Below are 18,398 nucleotides of genomic sequence, written 5' to 3'. Positions count from 1 at the left end.
TGTTGGACAAATCCAGGTAGGAACTCCTAGTTAAAGTAAAATGTATTCCATTGGTGCCTAATGAACATGACCCAAGACAAGCATCATGATTCCACTATTTATGAGGCCATGCCTATAGATCAAATAGATTAGGATCAGTTTCACTCTCCGGATCAGAGTTCACCCTCTCCATTCACCATGGCATGCTGAGAATAGTGTCAACATCCTTAGTTCATAACAACAATCAAAACAATCAATCCCTAATACATTAATGGCTTCACTCATATAGATATTAACATACTAAACTCAAATCAATCCTTCAATTTTAAAAATCATTCAGTTTCCAAATCATAATTAAAAACCCAAATAATTATCCGACCAAAATTTTGAATGACATTGCTCAGGGATTCAAATTGGTCCTATCACTCAAAGTAAAAAAAAACTCAATTTAACACACATCAACATTGGCAGAATGTACATTTATATTAACATCCAGTATAATTATCCCATAATTCTACTATTAACTTTTTTATCACGATTATAATACAGATCAGTATCTCAATGCATTCTTAATCTAAATTACAATAATTTGATGTGTTGTGTAGACCTCTACAATCAACCTGATACCCCAAAAGTCTAAAATAATTTTGGGCACAGTTGACCAACCCCCCCTTCAGGCACTGATTCTTTTGGCGTCCTATTCATCTTCTTCAGATAGCTTTACAGTTCAAAGTCGATGGCCATGATAATGTCTCACCTGAGCCGCCATCACCTTTACCACCCATTATGTCTTGTCCATTCGTCAACCAGTATACCAGCAGCATAAGATAAGTTTAGAACAGATCTCTCCCCATGCTCACTCCACGTGGACTCATCTCACACTCCTGAGAAAAACATGAGAGAAGAGCAGTTGATAGCTTAGATTGGATGCTGTACACCGGTTGCTGGCTCGGACTCATTTCTCTCGGTAGAAGTGGTGCGGACCGGGCCATATTGAACGACTTTGTCACATATTGAACGCCTTTGTCACTCTTCTTCAGTCAGTTAGAGGGGGGTTTGAGGTACACACACTGTTCGGTCCAATTATCTCTTCCATGCATTAAGATACTGGCTGATGTCACTTTTCATGATAACCTCGAAAGGATAGATCAGAACAGTTTAGTTCAGTTCATTAACTACATGATAAATTATTACTTTTATCAATTATTCTTAATACAATGTCTAAACATATGTCAAAGAGAATAACACATTCTGTTGAGACTATTCTTTCAAATTGGCTTATACTCCCCATCCCACTGTCAACTTCATCACAGAGCCACAGGATTAGGAAGTGTGACCTATAACCCATCAGGAATAGAACAGAACAAACAACAAAACGATAAACTCCTTCACATGTAACTCCATACACTCATACACATCACTCAAGGTGTGTAAACTTCAATCCAAAACCTCAAAGGACTGTACCCTCCCCCATTTTTGACACATAACTCTCCATGTGAGTAATGTGTATAAAAAAAAACAACACTACTACTGGTCAAAAAATAAAACAAAATTTCAAATAGCAAAATCAAATTAAAATCACTACTCTTAAGAACTCCATAAAGAAAAATTATTGTACCCATATTGTAACGGGTGTCCTCCTCCTCTTCGGAAGAAGAGGAGGAGTAGGGATTGGACCAAAGCGCAGCGTGATAGTTCGACATAACGAAGTTTATTAAAGTAAAGACGAAAAACCGAAAACACTTCAACAAACTACAAAATAACAAAACGACGTAGACAGACCTGAACATGGAACTTACATAAATACACGAAGAACTCACGAACAGGAACAGACTACATCAAACGAACGAACAAACCGAAACAGTCCCGTGTGGTGCAACATACACAGACACAGAAGACAATCACCCACAAACAAACAGTGTGAACAGCCTACCTTTATATGGTTCTCAATCAGAGGAAACGTCAAACACCTGTCCCTGATTGAGAACCATATAAGGCTAATTACCACTAACCTAAACATAGAAACACAAAACATAGAATGCCCACCCCAACTCACGCCCTGACCAACTAAACACATACAAAATAAACAGAAAACAGGTCAGGAACGTGACACATATGGTCATAGGAAAATAGACTTAAGGCAGCCTACCCTTAGTCAAAGGCAATGCCCTCTCCTTCTTCACATTCATCCAAATCACAAATATGGCTAAGAACTATAAACTTAATCATAATTAACAATATTACAAATGACCTTGAAATCAGTATTACAAATGACCTTAAATTCATTATCCAAATGGCTTTCCAATGAGGGTGATCAAACCACAATGGAAAGTCATGACAGAGGCCAGAGGTCATATAAACCCTTCAAAGAAGTGCTTCTTACTATTTTAGACAAATTAATGAAAAACAGTCAAACATTTCATACATGTTGTATCTCAGGTTTCCAGTACATTCCTTTATCAAAAGAATTCACATGTTTAATTAAAACTCTGGAAATAAAAACTTCTGAAAATTCCATGTGTGTGCGTGCCCCTTTAAGATACCTTGGCACTAAGACAAATGGAAAACTTACTAAACCCAAAGGAAATAGAACACACAAATCAAACATAGTATTTTAAACACCAACAAATAGTCAGTGATATTTAATCCCAGGCATTTAATAAAATGTTGTTTTGAGACGTGTTCTCCTGTCTCCTTTTAACATATGCACTTTTGGTGACGTCCATCAGTCCCAGAAGGAGGAATCCTACTCAAAACACATCAGATAATACAGTGTTTCATTAAGTGAACTTGACACCTAAAATAAACAATATACAATAAATAACCCCTTTCCAGTAATCTATACATTTCAACCTGTTACATAAATTTAGTAAAAACAAACATGTTGTTTAACAAATCTGAAACCTTTAAAAAGTTGCTGCTGTCTCATCAGTGTAATAGTCAAAACTAACTTTTTCCCACTCTTAGCCACAATGTTGGCATGCCCCAAAGGTCAATACTGTTCAGCTTGTACATTAATGATCTACCTTCTGTTGGTACTGGGTCAGAAGTTCCAATGTATGCAGATGATACAGTGATATATGCATGCAAATAACAAACAAGTTAAACAAGAACCCCCTACTGTAATGGTCCAGGTGACAAAGTTGCTCAGGGACTCATATTTGCATCTAAATGTAAAAAAAAAAAACAGTCTGCATGTTCCTCACAAAGAGGACAACTGATGCCACTGAGCCAGATGTTTATGTGTCAGGGGAAAAGCTCCAGGTGGTATCCGATTTTAAGTACCTTGGCATCATACTTGATTCCAACCTCTCTTTTAAAAATCAAATGAAGAAGGTAACTCAAATAACCAAATTCAACTGAGCTAATTTCCAAAACGTATGAAATTGTTTGACTACAGAGGTAACAAAACTGTACTCCAAATCTATGATACTCCCCAGCCTAACATACTACTTGACTAGTTGGGCCCAAGCTTGCTTTACAACATTAAAACCCATTCAGTCTGTCTGCAGACAGGCTCTCAAAGTGCTTGATAGGAAGCCCAATAGCTATCATCACTGTTACATTCTCAGAAAGCATGAGCTCCTGAGTTGGAAAAATATTGTGCAGTACACTGTCTTGTGCATGTCTTGTATTCAATATTATAAATGGCCAGGCTCCCCCTCCACTCAGTATTGTTGTTAAACAGAAAACCCAAACCTTATGGCAGCAGATCCACAAGGTCCGCCATGAGAGGTGATTGTATAGTTCCCTTAAGGAAAAGCACCTTTAGTCAATCTGCTTACTCTGTGAGAGCTTCCCATGTCTGGAATACCCTGCCATTAGATACACACAACTGTGATTAATGTGCACTGTCCCTGTAAAAATCTAACTCAAACTGCAATCCACTTTAATGAGCTGACATTGTTCCACGTAATAGAAACAGATTATAATGTTAGAACACATTAACTTCCTGCTCAAATTCACTGGTGTTACCTAAACTATAAAACCAAGCAACAATAATCAGAAACTGTCACAAAACGTTTCCGATTCAACTATTCAGACCTGAATCCCTTACAGCCCAATATAGCCCAGCGAGCACAACCAACTCTACTATTCTTACCAGTAGGAAAAATATATAATCCATACTCAAACAACGTTCTGCCTTACCTCTATCGTAAGATTAAAAACAAACTTTACAACTTTCTCTTCTTTTTCGGCTTCACACTTATGAAATGTCCAAGACTTTAAAAATAACATGTAATGCGGCAAATTTATAAAATACATCAGTCAATCCATAAGAATAAAAAACACATTTTGGTGGGCACAACTCTATCGCAATTACCTATCCGCTATTATCAGAATTCATTAGATTTAGGTAACTGTCTCTTCTTTGATTCAGTTATTTAAATACGACTCCATTCTCAATATGTTATTTCAGCAGACCATTTAGGCAACATCGCTATTTATGTTGAATGAGTTAGTCTTTCAATTTGAACTAAGCAAGCTGTTAAAACGTTCAGTTTATATCTTAAACAAACACTAGCGACCGTATCGTTCCAGGCAAAACATACCAATAGTTGAATTACAATCAGAAACCCAGATTTTAGTCAATACCATATACTACCCAATGCTATTGAAATGACGATGCTATTGAAACCCCGCAAATAACCCAATTTATGATTGTCTGTAGTCGTAAAATCAGGCACACACTAACGACACAATTCCCAGAAAATAGCCTTAATTAAAGGTCCAAGCTTTTCTCCGGCGATGATTCTCACATGCCAAATGAACAGATTAGCAGTCTGAGTTAAATCGACATTCATTGACTAGGAAACAGATCTTGCGCTTTTTATTTTTATTATTTTTTTTTTCTTTACCCCCTTTTTCTCCCTAATTTCGTGGTATCCAATTGTTAGTAGTTACTGTCTTGTCTCATCGCTACAACTCCCGCACGGACTCGGGAGAGACGAAGGTCGAGAGCCATGCGTCCTCCGAAACACAACTCAACCAAGCCGTACAGCTTCTTTAACACAGCGCGCATCCAACCTGGAAGCCAGCCTCACCAATGTGTCGGAGGAAACACCGTACACCTAGCGACCTGATCAGCGTGCACTGCGCCCGGCCCGCCACAGGAGTTGCTAGTGCGCGATGAGACAAGGATATCCCTGCCGGCCAAACCCTCCCTAACCTAGACGATGCTAGGCCAATTGTGCGCCGCCCCATGGGCCTCCCGGTCGCGGCCGGCTGTGACAGAGCCTGGGCTCGAACCCAGAGTCTCTGGTGGCACAGCTAGCACGCCACCCGGGAGGCCCCAGATCTTGCGCTTTTTAATAAAACTAGATTGTTTTCTCATGCAACGTATTTCAATTAGTTTACTACATCACATTAATCACGCAGTGATAATTAGTTTGATGGATACCCTAGGCATTGTACGACGTTATAAATTACGTCGAGATTCCATCTTAAATCACTCTAACTTTATGGAAAAGGTGTATTCAATATATCCAGCAACTCCTCTCATACTGGGAAGAAAGAAATAAAACACATTTTCAGGCCTTAAGGGCAGTTTTATTTCAAATGTAGTACCCAGATGGAGAAAATCCAATAAGCGTTTATTACTTACATCATTAGGGTAAGTTAATCAAAAGTGGACACACTCTGTCACGCCCTGACCGTAGAGAGCCTTTTTATTTCTCTATTTGGTTAGGTCAGGGTGTGATTTGGGTGGGCATTCTAGTTTTTCTATTTCTTTGTTGGCTGGGTATGGTTCCTAATCAGAGGCAGCTGTCTATCGTTGTTATCTCTGATTGGGGATCATACTTAGGCAGTCTTTTTTCCACCTTTAGTTTGTGGGATCTTGATTTTGTTAGTTGCTGTGTAGCCTGCAGAACTTTACGTTCGTTTTGTATTTGGTTGTTTTTCGGTGTTCATTTTAATAAAAGTAAGATGTTCGCCTACCACGCTGCACCTTGGTCTCCTCATTCAAACGACAAGCGTAACACACTCCAATCAGTTTTTAGACAATTGCCCAGACTTTGTAGACAGTTTAATAATGCTTAAACCTCATCTTTATCAAATTATCCATTAAAGATACCCACTCAAAACCTACGTACGTCTACAAATGGTGGTTTAAATTGTATCTAATTATATTCCCAGTATTACTTTATCAAATCTCTAGTAATCGATTATACACACATACAATTTATCATATTTTCATATATTCACAGAATCCATATAAAACGTAAGAAATTCTTAGGTACTCACGACAACCATTCCATTTGCTTTTTCAAGGACTCTCCACGGCTACGAAGCAGAACCAAAAAAATCTACTTTTGTTTCCCGGATAATGACCATGGGACCCTCAACGGTTCTCTAACCTCCCAGAGACCACGGCAAAATCAAGCCTCTCAGGAACTATAGACCTTCCTCTGCTGTCTAAAATATCATCCCGCTCTCAATACCACCCCGTGATATTCTATGATGGGCAGTGAAGGAACCCCAAGATAACGTTATATCAAAGCTTATTATCCAAATTTCAATAATCTGATTAAGCATATTTCTATATGTTACTAGCCAAACGTCAGATTAAGACTAATTTCCATATTCTCACAACTCTCATATCACATTCACACAATGCTTTTCTCAAACATACCTAATCAATTAGTTGTTTTTCAACAATATTTTAACCTGCAGGAATATTTTCTATCTCATGATTAGTTCCTAGGATAATGCAACTCATACATTTACATATTTCAATACTTCTAAAATGGGGTACATGTTTAAAACAATTACAGGTTTAAAACAAGTACAGGTTCACCTTACTATCTTATACTATATCACAAATGGTCTGAACTAGTTCACACAGATTCTGTATGGTTTAACATTAAATGGCCAAAACTAGTTCACACAGATTCTATATATTTAACGCTAAATTACCAAACCCAGGGAATACCTGGCTAGCACATTTAAAATAATTGGAATTCACCACTTCTGAGGGTCAGTTAGACAGTCAACAGACACTTTTCAGAATGAGGTTCTTCTTCCAATAGGCTTTCACCAGGTACCGTGCTTCACACAGAACCCACAGTCACCCTGGCCCCTCACCCCTACAGACCGCACTAATCCCCACTGTGATCAATTCAGTGTCAGGACGGCTGTAGGTCGCCCGCAACCGACCAATAATAGGTGTCTTTGAGTCGACTAACTCTCAGATCATCTTCCACTGACTCGGCCCTGTTTACGCCTGCAAGGTGCCCCCCTCACACAGGAATACACACTCAGGGCCTATACACACTCAGGTCTCCCTGAGATCCCACATTTGAGGGATCCCTCGTGCACGATTTACCCATGTCGTTAGGAGCGGTCACCAAGTGAAGATTCACATCCCATCCTCGTCGCCAAATGTGGTGGTTAATTTCTGTACTATCAAATGAGGAGAGACAAACTTATTACACAAGTCAGAGTTATACTTAAACTGAATCTTTATTAGTGAGAGCTTTGCAATAGCGATGGCTGGTTGACGAATCAACGTCTTTGATGATTCATTGAGAGCCCCGAGACAAAAGTACAAAGGTCTTTTATAGCCAAGATACACCCCTTTCAACCTACATGACGAACAACAGATATATAGAATGGGTCACAAGGTTAAGATGTGTATGAAAGATACCTAAAATACATAGCAGACAGTATCTGCTGTGTCAACAGTTTTCATTGTATTGAACAGTGTCTGGCCCTCCGACTCCAAACTGGAGCCATCTCTCCCTGGTACGGTATAGAACAGAAACATTAACTCATGCTCTGGAATGCTCTTTAGGTTTTATCACCCAAAAGAAATCGTAAATCTCCTGTCAGTGTTACCTCCCAGAGGCCCATCCTCAGTAGAACACACACACAATAGTTAACAATACTCTATTCTGTTGAATAAAACAACCATTTGATGCAATAAAAGTATTATAACATAATCTTGCAATTTTGCCACCATAATGTGCAATAGATTTTATCTAAAATGGGAGTAATTATTTTCAGCCTTACAAGCAAAAAGAAGCCTATTGTCATAGGTAATTACATACTGTACACCCTAGAGAGTGGCTATTGACCCATTAATCATTACTCATTCAGCATAAATCATTGCATTGATCAAGACACAAGATACATTGTGTGTCCCATTCAGATTGAATTACCTTTACAGCGTAAAACATATTTGGTTTTTAAAATCCATGGGAAACTGCCCCGTATGAAAGAGTAATGGTAAGGCCTAGTTCCTAACCACTCCATTTTGCAGACCTCTACTGAAACCACTTAAGAAAAGATTTGACATGTGTTTACTGTTCTATCTTTTATCGTTGATATGTGTTTCGTAATGTCTGTTACGCGACATTTCGCCGAAAAATGGTAGGAGGCATGTGGTTCTGTGGGAGTTGGTTTCCCATTGCATGCATGAAGAAGTCTCTTACCATTTAGTGAGTGTTGCTCGCAAGGGAGATGTTTTGTTTTGAGTGATATTAAGGCAAATTCAAAATGATTTCATACTTGTTGACAACATCCTTATGCTTTGTTGAGTAAGTCTGAACATAGTTTATTCAACCCTCCTTGTTTTCTTTTATTAACTGACTTTGTCCATGAATGAGGGTTGTTTGTGGATAATCGAACCAGAGCCCCAAAATAGAATTGGCAGGATCTTTTCTGCTTGATATTGCTGTGGAAAGTGTAGTCTGCCACGGTGTTCTCAACAGACAGGGCCAGGACCCTGAAGTGGGCTGGGAGGTATGAGGAAGTAGGTCAGAAGCATATGAGAGGGACTTACATAACCATTGTTGTTTTTTTATAGAGGAGATTGTGGAGAGAGAACTTTTGTCCGGTATATATTCGACTATCAGACATTGTTTTCTATTCAAGTGGATACAGTCTTTGGCTGACACTAACCGACAACAATCCTTGCTACTGTAGCATTGCGATTTCTTTTCAGTTGCAATGCTGAAGTAGCATTTCTGTGCTTTACCTTGGAAAAACTTACTGTAGTCCTTAGAGACGTGACGGTAGCTTTATTCTAGGTATGCATATATCACGCAGGTAAAACAGGGGAAACTTATTTCAACACACATAAAATATCCATGAAAACCTTTTGCCTGATTTTTATTTTATTCAACATCACATTCTCTGTTTTCCAGAACAAAATCCCAGGAATTGGCTTCCTGAAGATCCATGCTCCCTGGGATGTGCTCTGTCGGGAGGCAGAATTCATGAAGCTCAAGATGCCCACCAAAAAGGTATGGCCTACCTTTAGATGGATCACTGGTCAGTTTCTATGGGAGGGCAACACCCGCTCAGCCCAGTCGAAGCTCTTCTCTCTCTTAGCACCCCAATGGTGGAACAAGCTTCCCCTTAAAGTTAGGACAGCGGAGTCCCTGCAAAACTTCCGAAAACATCTACAACTCTTTTTGAAGAGTATCTTAAATAACTCTCACAGTGTCACGATGCCACCCTCCCCACCCCAAAAAAAGTAAAAAAGGGACTTTTTCTACTAGCACTGACGTTGCTGATAAACACATTGTTGAGGGAACATGTCCTTGATACGATTGTGATGGGTTGTTGTCTCACCTAGCTATCATAAGATGAATGCACTAAATGTAAGTCGCTCTGGATAAGAGCGTCTGCTAATTGACAAAAAAAAGTTTTTTTTAAATAAGAATAATGTAACTGATAACCTTTCATGCACTCATTTCTAAACATGTCTTCTTCCTGTTTTCCCTTTCCCTTCAGGTGTACGAAGTCAAACAGGGAGGTAATGTGGTGGAGAGGATCAATCTGTTCATCCACAAAGTGACTGCGCCACTTCATCCTAAAGTGGAACCAAATAGACCCCAAAATGTGAAGCATCTTTCCCACCCGTTCTCCCGGGAAAAGCAGCACCTGTGAGTATAGTAGTAGCACTGAGACCTGTGGCATGGGTTCAGGGGTTTAGGCTCATCATTGAACATTAAGCACGTTCTGACAAGTGATCAATGATGCAGAGCTCAAAGGTTAATGGGTCTACTTCCAGTACTCTGCATGTGAGAAATTCAAAGTGGCCTGAAATGTCTGTAATGCAATAGGAAAGAAATGTATTTGCAATTCAAGACATGGGTACAATGCAAGAGTATAGCTATTGAAATTATTACAGTACTGGTTGTGGCTTATTAACACTATAACCGCTAAAGCAGTCATTTTGACTGCTCATGAGTTTAAAACAATTATTACTCTGCCATTTTTTAAGTTTTGCCGCCTCAGTCCTTGACTTTTCCTAAATAAGTACATATAACACACTGCCGTTGTTAGAATCTCAATAGGACAAACAGAACTGGAGTTACAACCAGTTTTATGAGGACATGCCATTTAAAAAAAATATATAATTGGGGGGAGTACACAGTGAGAGCGTGCGTAATTTACAATGGCAAGACGACCAAGATGAACGGATGCACATGTTGTGTTAGCGATGCTACAAGTTCCGATTGAAAACAACTCAGATGGCGGGAAGAAATGAATCATGACATCTCTGATTATTCTTCTGATTCTAAGCCTCAGCCTGAATAACCTACACCTTCTAGAGTTAAGAGCAAAAAAATCCAGAATGGTAGGCACTGTGTAGGTCCCCCGCCAGTGAGACAGGAGAGCGGAAAGAATGGCACCATTTAGATAGAACAAGCCGATGACATTTGCTACATGGCGATTATCAACTCAAAATGTCATTACGGGTTAAGGAGACACTGCCTGGGATCTCTGTTGAGCTGAAAGCGTTCATTTTAATCCTGTATGTCCATGGAGTATTCGGTGGAAAGAGTGTGTATATGGAGAGCTTCTGGTCAGACTTGTATGGGATAATTTTATTTGGATAAAACATGTCACGGGATCGCTTCAGATTTTGATAACGAAGTAACAAACACATTTGCCATGGTATCCAACGTATAAATAATGGACTATTTTTCACTGCTGTCATATCGACACTTCTTATAATGCCATTATTGCTTATGTGCTGATTTTCACTATTTATTAAGCACACTTGGGCTTATAATGATGTTTAGGCTACTGATGTTTTCGTCATTAGACTGCGCGTCTTGCTGACTGCGCGCCTTGGTGGTTGGGTTATTATTATTTTTTTTGGGGGGGGGGGGCTCATTTATAAAAAAATAAGCTGTTAGCGTGTTCAATGGACATACTGTATGCTTTCTGTTTCATAGCTGTAACAAAGGCACTCCACTAATAAAATTGAGGGAACACTTACATTTTTGTGTTTTTATTTAATAATTTTCTTTACATACTGTATAGCCTACAGTAACAGAATCTAATGAAAATGCAATAGTTATTTGAAATAAAATAAAGAGTATTCTGTTACGTTAGACCTTCATAAACACAATCAAATTATAACTTTTGCGATCGCATGTTTGACATATATTAATTACACTGTTAGTGTTGCAGTAAAAATGACTGCTCATTAGCTTGAAGGGGAGTCCCACAAGGCCCAGTGGTTTTAATGTTAAAATATTTTAATTAGTGAGCTGGATGCTTAATGTGTAGGAGATGTGATTATGTATGAATGATACTGGTTGCTACCTGTAATTATTAATCTCAGTAGGTGCATTTCCCCATAATGTGATCTGGCTGAGCTGAAGTAAATGGAATTTAAATTGTTCTTCTACCCGCAGTCTTCACCAGTCTTGAGCTCTTTGTCATTTTTGACATGGCTAATGGCCCCACTGTGCCTTGACAGTAATAATGTAGAGGTGCAATCAACCGGCACAAAATCACCAGGCACAAAACCAACGGATACAAAATCAACAGAAACAAAATCTGAACCAAGCTGTTGTTTGGAAGACATCCACACTGCGATTCAATATTATTTTTAATCCGAGACTTATCCTCTGATGTTCCAGGAATAGTTCATCTGCGTTTGGATGTTAGAATATTATGTATTGTAAAAAGCACAATATTTGAATGTGTTTTGAGTGAGGCTAGTAAACAAGCTAGGTTTTATTCAAGAGAGTGTGCATAGAGGTTACAGGCTATTTTGAGCTCCTGTCTCTCAATGAACACTGTGTAGGCCAGGCTTCTGACTAAGACTAGCTACCAAGACATGTTGCAACCAGTATTATCCCTGTAGCCACCCTGTATTGTATGTTTGGTCTAAATAATGACAATGTGTGTGACATCTTGGCCACAAAAAAAAAAACATTGCTCTCCGCGTACCTACAAAACTAACATTCTTTCTCCTGGTTGAGTACATGGCTCTTTAAATAAACCGCTGACAGAAGGCTCCTCTGTATTAACAGGTTTGATCTCTCAGACAGAGATTCTTTCTTCGACAGCAAAACCAGGGCCTCAATAGTAAGTACTATAGATCTGCTTGAATGATGGGCAAGTCAATAAAAAGCCCTTCGCACCACAAGTAAATGTATGATTTGCTAATGTAATTTACTTTCCATTGGATTCTTTCTCGGTCAGCGTATGTTGCTCGCAGTGGAGATTGCTGTGAAGTTTAAAAACAACTTGTCCATCAATGCATTTAGAGTTGTTCATAAATGGCCAGGAGCTGAGGTCCATTTCTTAACACATTCATGGCACAAGACAGGATTTCTGCCCTATTTGGATGTGATTCTTACCTGAGATCATCTTAATACATTGCAGAAGTATATTTGTATTTATTTTCATGTTTTTTTTACCCATTTAGGTATATGAAGTGTTGAAACGTACAAGATGCACGAAAGCCAAATACACCATGGGTAAGCCAAGCCATGTCCCCTATCTCTTAGGGATATTACAATGAATTTGGATCCTTTAGGGGTGTAAATGACATCTGTCTTATCTTTCCAGACAGCACTACATGTAGTAGAATAGTATTGCTATTGTGTGCCTTCTGTTTGATAGTAAATTTGAAAATGACGTTTACAGGAATCACCAGTCTCCTTGGCAACGGTGTTTACACTGCTGCGTACCCTCTTCACGATGTGAGTATATTACCACACATATCAATACCCATGCGAAGCCAGGCACTCTGTGACCAGATATAATTCTGTCATTACTTGTCTTGCAGGGGGATGTTGACGGCAAGGGGGCGGAGGCCAATGACAGAAAGGTGAGACGAGCAAATCATCGGCCATGTCAATAAGCAATCAATGAAACTACAAACACATCCATTATTTGTGTCACTGTTAGCGATTATCATAAACCAGGAAAGGACAGGAAAGTCTTGTCGATAGCGTCAGAGCATATTGAAAAGGTTAAAGCACACAATTCAAACGCTTTCTAAACACAAGCCGTCAGCAACGTTGGAGAGGAAAAGCCCCCTTTGGCTTAGATAATAATTATACTGTATGTATTGAAAGTGTCACCACGGCAACAGGCTTAATCCCTTTTCACCATCCTCAAGCATTGTACGACAACCAGTCTGGTCGAATCTAAGCGATTAAAGCCCAGAGCAAAGTAAATCTAAAGCCTCAGAGAAATACTCAATTTCCAAGCTGCGATATGGCAGTGGTATGTTTTTTCCCACTCATCTGGTGTAGTCCGTGCACAGAGAGCAAATTGAGTGCTCTGTCACAGAAATGACTTATGTCCTTGAGATGACGGCATGATTACATTTCAGAGGCTATGTCGTGATGAGTTGTTCCATGGTTTGTTGTTTTTCCAGTCCTGTGTTCTGTTACGCTAGGCTGGTCTATGATGAGTCACAAGCATCACTAATTTGTCTTGCAAAGTGGGAGCTCTGTTTGAGAACAGACAGGACCATTTGGCTAGAGGATAGTACATTTACATTTTACATTTAAGTCATTTAGCAGACGCTCTTATCCAGAGCGACTTACAAATCGGTGCATTCACCTTATGATATCCAGTGGAACAACCACTTTACAGTAGTGCATCTAAATCTTTTAAGGGGGGGGGGGGGTTAGAAGGATTACTTTATCCTATCCTAGGTATGGTATAGTATAGTAACCTACTGAAGCTCTGTTCGGTGCTGTGCCATTGGGACTACTGTTCAGTGTTCAGTAAAAAAAAATATTTGTGAGTCTCTGATGGCATGACCCCTGGGTGCCCATTTCCCTGCCTGACAGTGATGGCACTTCATTAGTGAACCCTCATGTATGACAGGCAGAGGAGTGCAACATGAAACCAACAGTGAAATTCACTTATATTATTTAATGCAGATGCACGCTAGGGACTACTGAGGGGCAATATAAGTGTAATCTAAATAACATTTGATGCTCAAGGATGACCTTGACCTGTCAGACGACACAGACCACAGCACCCTGTCCCTACATGCTGATCCTGGGCCCAGTTGCATAAAACATCTTAAGTGTTTCCCTTAAGTACGAAAGTCCAGAGAGGACATATGAATAAAAATAATTCCCTCGTTATCGAGATCACAACTTATTTGTCCCATGATCACGACATAACAGAAGTTGTTTTGTCGAGATCACGAGAAACTCTATAAATAGGAGTGGACGTAATGATGATAGATTGTCAGTATGGCTGAGGCGGCAGAGCCCACAGTGGATCGGCACATACGTTTTTATTGATTGCTGCACTAAGGGATGCTACATTTCATGTAAACATCATGCTTTCATTTGTGTTATCAGTTTATAAGTTAGAATGTTAGCAAGCGAAATGTTCCTTACCTTGACCTAAGAGCTTCTGAGCTCGTGGGGTATTTAAGCCCTGAATGATGCCTGACAGGTAGCACTGTTTCCCAGGCCGAGTGCCACCCCAAAGACCACAGCCAATCGCATGCAAGCAACAACGCAGATAGCTTGGCTAGTCTTGTTAGCTAGCTAGTATCTCGGGCTCTGTAGTAGTCACATTATTATTATATATATATATTTTTTTACCCACTTTTTCTCCCCAATTTGGATTTTGTCTCATCGCTGTAACTCCCCAACGGGCTCGTGAGGCGAAGGTCGAGTCATGCGTCCTCCCGCCAAACTGCTCTTCTTAACACCCGCTCACTTAACCCGGAAGCCAGCTGCACCAATGTGTCGGACGAAACACCGTTCAACTGGCGACCGAGTTCAGGCTCCCGGCCCGCCACAAGGAGTCGCTAGAGCGTGATGAGCCAAGTAAAGCCCCCCCGGTCAAACCCTCCCCTAACCCGGACGACGCTGGGCCAATTGTGTGCCTCCCTATGGGACGTCCGATCACGGCCGGTTGTGACACAGCCCGGGAACGAACCCGGGTCCCCTAGGGAGGCCCAGTAACATTATTTCTGACACCTTTATCGGAATCCCACAGTTCTTACCTTTCTACGTAATGAGGGTAGTATACAAGATTATGCATAATTTAGAAAATGCCACCAGAGGGGGTCAGAGTTTAACAGGTTAAGGGGGGTTCGTGGTAGTTTGAAGGCATGTACTGCAGAAATAGTATCTGGTTACCATGGAGACGGCCTGATTCACTGACTGAACATCTCATCAAAGAGATCGCATTTATTTTGTGAGCTAGCAAAATAGAACTTCTACAATCAAGACCGGATAGCCAAATTGCTTCAGAAGATAATGAACCACGTTTCTTGTTGTAACTTCTTTCTCAAATTGTTTCTATTAGTTTCTACTAGCTGTATAGCTATGGATTGTGCATCTTCCATTGTTTAGCTAGGTAGCTTAGCAGGTTGATGTTTTCCTATTGTAACCAACCATAAAAGCAACATTCACCTCCACAAATGCTGTTTACATTGATATCCACACTGAAGGAAGCAGTTAAGGGACTTCATAGGCACCTTTAACTTTTTTACTTAATTTAAGGGGGAATTCACCTTAAAATGTGTTCTGCACCTGATTCAAGTTAAGGAAACTTTAAGGGAAAAGATCAGGGAAAAATAAACTTAAGGAGTTTTATGCAACCGGCCCCTGGGCCTTAAGGGCACTGATTTCTTTAGCAAAACTCATGCTGTAAATATAGCATTGTGATGTCACGTGTGCTCCCTCTCCGGCCTCTAGGTCACCAGGCTGCTTGTTATGGCGCACACCTGTCACCATCGTTACGAGCACCTGCGTGTCGTCAGACTCACCTGGACTCCATCACTTCCCTGAATACCTTCCCTATACATGTCACTCCCTTTGGTTCCTTCCCCAGGTGTCATTGTTTCTGTTTCATGTCTGTGTGCTGTTAGTGTTTCTTGTTTTTGTATTATGTTCCGTTTATTTTATTAAAACACTCATTCTCTGAACTTGCTTCCCGACTCTCAGCGCACATCGTTACAATTGAGATCACAGCATAGCTGTGACTAGTAACGGCTATGCATTATTTCATAAGGGCTTTGTAATGGGACTGACCTTTTCCTACCAGCATTGTTTAAATTAATAATTTGCATGATGAATTTCAATCATTTATGAGCCCAACCCGACTTTTCCTCTGTTCTATAATGAGACTCAGAAGTAAGATAAGAAGCTATATTAAATGTAGTCTTCCATCATGGTTTTGCCTCTCTAAGTATTGTTAAATTTAAGACGTTGTTTTACCCGTTATTGTCTCGTCAGATCTTGTATGAAGAATGGGCAAGCTACAGTGTCTTCTACAAGTACCAACCAATTGGGTTAATCAGGTGAGAGAATCCTGCTCTAAACTCTAAGACATGATAAGGCAGAGACTATATGCTATACTGTATTGTAGCAATCAAAAAGACAAAGCATTATATCATTGGCTTGGCTTGAGTTAATGTTAGTTAATCACCATATCTGAACTGATTCCTGATGTATGTACTCAGTGCTGCTTTCCTTCCTCTCCTGCAGGAAGTACTTTGGGGAGAAGATTGGCCTGTACTTTGCCTGGCTGGGGGTTTACACCCAGATGCTGATCCCTGCTGCCATAGTGGGGGTCATCGTGTTCCTGTACGGCTGTGCGACTGTGGACAATGACATTCCCAGGTACAATGACATCTTACAACTACACCCACAACTACAGTTAAATCCACAACTACACTTACATGGTTAGATTTCTAACGGCATGGAAGCACAAGTGATGGTTTATCAATAACCCAAGAGCTGCTGAACACAGTGCTGTAACAGTTGCCTTGCACAGACATGCTGTGATTTGTTATTTGCTTTTCATTTTGAGTCTGTGCGTTCCTGGTGTCTTTTTCCCTGTATGTATCTATAAGCGACCCTACCTGTGTAGCGCCTTCTAACGGTCTGTTGGCCTGAGTTGAGAGACTCTGCCAGTTACCTTGGCCATAAACCAGTGCTCCTGTGGATTTTTCCACAACACAGTCTACCTAGAGCAGAACGATTGGGCGGCAGACCCACTTTATGATCACGTATCCCATCAGGACATTCCCTGGAGACCTATCCTCCTGTAGGTTTCTGCTCCAACCCCAGTTGTAACAAACCTGATTCAGCTTACTCAACCAGCTAACTATTAGAATCGGGTGCGCTAGATTAGGGCTGGAGTAAACCTGCAGTACGGTAGCTCTCCAGGGGCCTCGTTTGTCATCCATGCATACATTTCTCACTAGATTCTGGCGTCTGTGGACATTCCAGGATTTGCGTGCTCAACAAACTGTTGCATGCAACATATACACGTTTTCATTGATAATTCAGACCCATACTGTATTTCTGCGCTCATTAACGAGCGTTACAACCCCGCCTAGAAAACGCCCTCTATTCACCTTTTATGGTAACAAAAAAACACCCTAATTTGCTGTATGATTTGGAGATGTTGAAACTGGACCATGACAGTTTATAAAAGAGAGAGCAATGGCAAAGTTGATCACATTTCTGTAAAGGTGTGGGCAGAATGTTTTTGCAGTAGTTTTTTTTTCAAACCAAAAAAATTCATGCTGCCTATACCTAGTGCCAAACACTGGCCGCACATTCTACAAGATTGATTGTCTATTGACCAGTTTAAAAGTAAATGCTGCCTACAGCCAACACTTCTAATCAAAATACGAATTGCCGTTCAATGTTTTGTTCATCAGTACATGATTGTGTTTCTGTCTCCTACCTTGGTATAGGTTCTGCGATTAAACAGGCCATTTTGTTGCGCTCCTATTGCACAGCAATACTGTGGCCTACCCATACTGCCATAGGCTACCGGTCTATTTACTTTCGAGCATGGTTGGCTATTAAATGAGCGATGGAATGGTAGCCTAATATTTGTTGTGTATCAGTAAATGCTGCTATGCCATCTTCTTACCAATGGCAAATGCATCCGTTTTATCATTAGACCTACGTTTTTATTAGCCAACTAGAATTACTGTTCATCAACCACCTCCATTTCCCAAAATGACAGTATTTGCTTGCAATACAGTTGATCAACCACTAGAAGTTGTGCGTACGCATGGTCTGAGATGTGCGTGGAGATACGCACACTTTCCCGTCAAGTTCAACATTTGATAAATACCAACCTTTTGCGGGAACTGGCGCATGCAAGGTTTAGTCTTTTTTTACATTCTATTACATTCTTTCATTCCTCGTTGC

At 40.2% G+C, this 18,398-nt stretch overlaps 1 protein-coding gene across 1 annotated transcript in view; it reads left to right on the top strand.

Annotated features, from left to right (window-relative positions):
- The window catches only part of LOC120052169 (anoctamin-1-like), a 46,887-nt gene that overhangs the window by 11,092 nt on the left and 17,397 nt on the right, over window positions 1–18,398 (top strand). The window contains exons 3-10 of the mRNA XM_038999006.1: window positions 9,129–9,227; window positions 9,721–9,872; window positions 12,264–12,318; window positions 12,662–12,713; window positions 12,883–12,938; window positions 13,025–13,066; window positions 16,461–16,525; window positions 16,713–16,847. Coding sequence (XP_038854934.1) covers window positions 9,129–9,227; window positions 9,721–9,872; window positions 12,264–12,318; window positions 12,662–12,713; window positions 12,883–12,938; window positions 13,025–13,066; window positions 16,461–16,525; window positions 16,713–16,847 — 656 coding nt within the window. The remainder of the gene's footprint in view (window positions 1–9,128; window positions 9,228–9,720; window positions 9,873–12,263; window positions 12,319–12,661; window positions 12,714–12,882; window positions 12,939–13,024; window positions 13,067–16,460; window positions 16,526–16,712; window positions 16,848–18,398) is intronic.

This window comes from Salvelinus namaycush, chromosome 1 (assembly GCF_016432855.1).
Source record: "Salvelinus namaycush isolate Seneca chromosome 1, SaNama_1.0, whole genome shotgun sequence".
Classification (NCBI taxonomy): Eukaryota; Metazoa; Chordata; class Actinopteri; order Salmoniformes; family Salmonidae; genus Salvelinus; species Salvelinus namaycush.
This window is presented reverse-complemented; position numbering and strand designations above follow the sequence as displayed.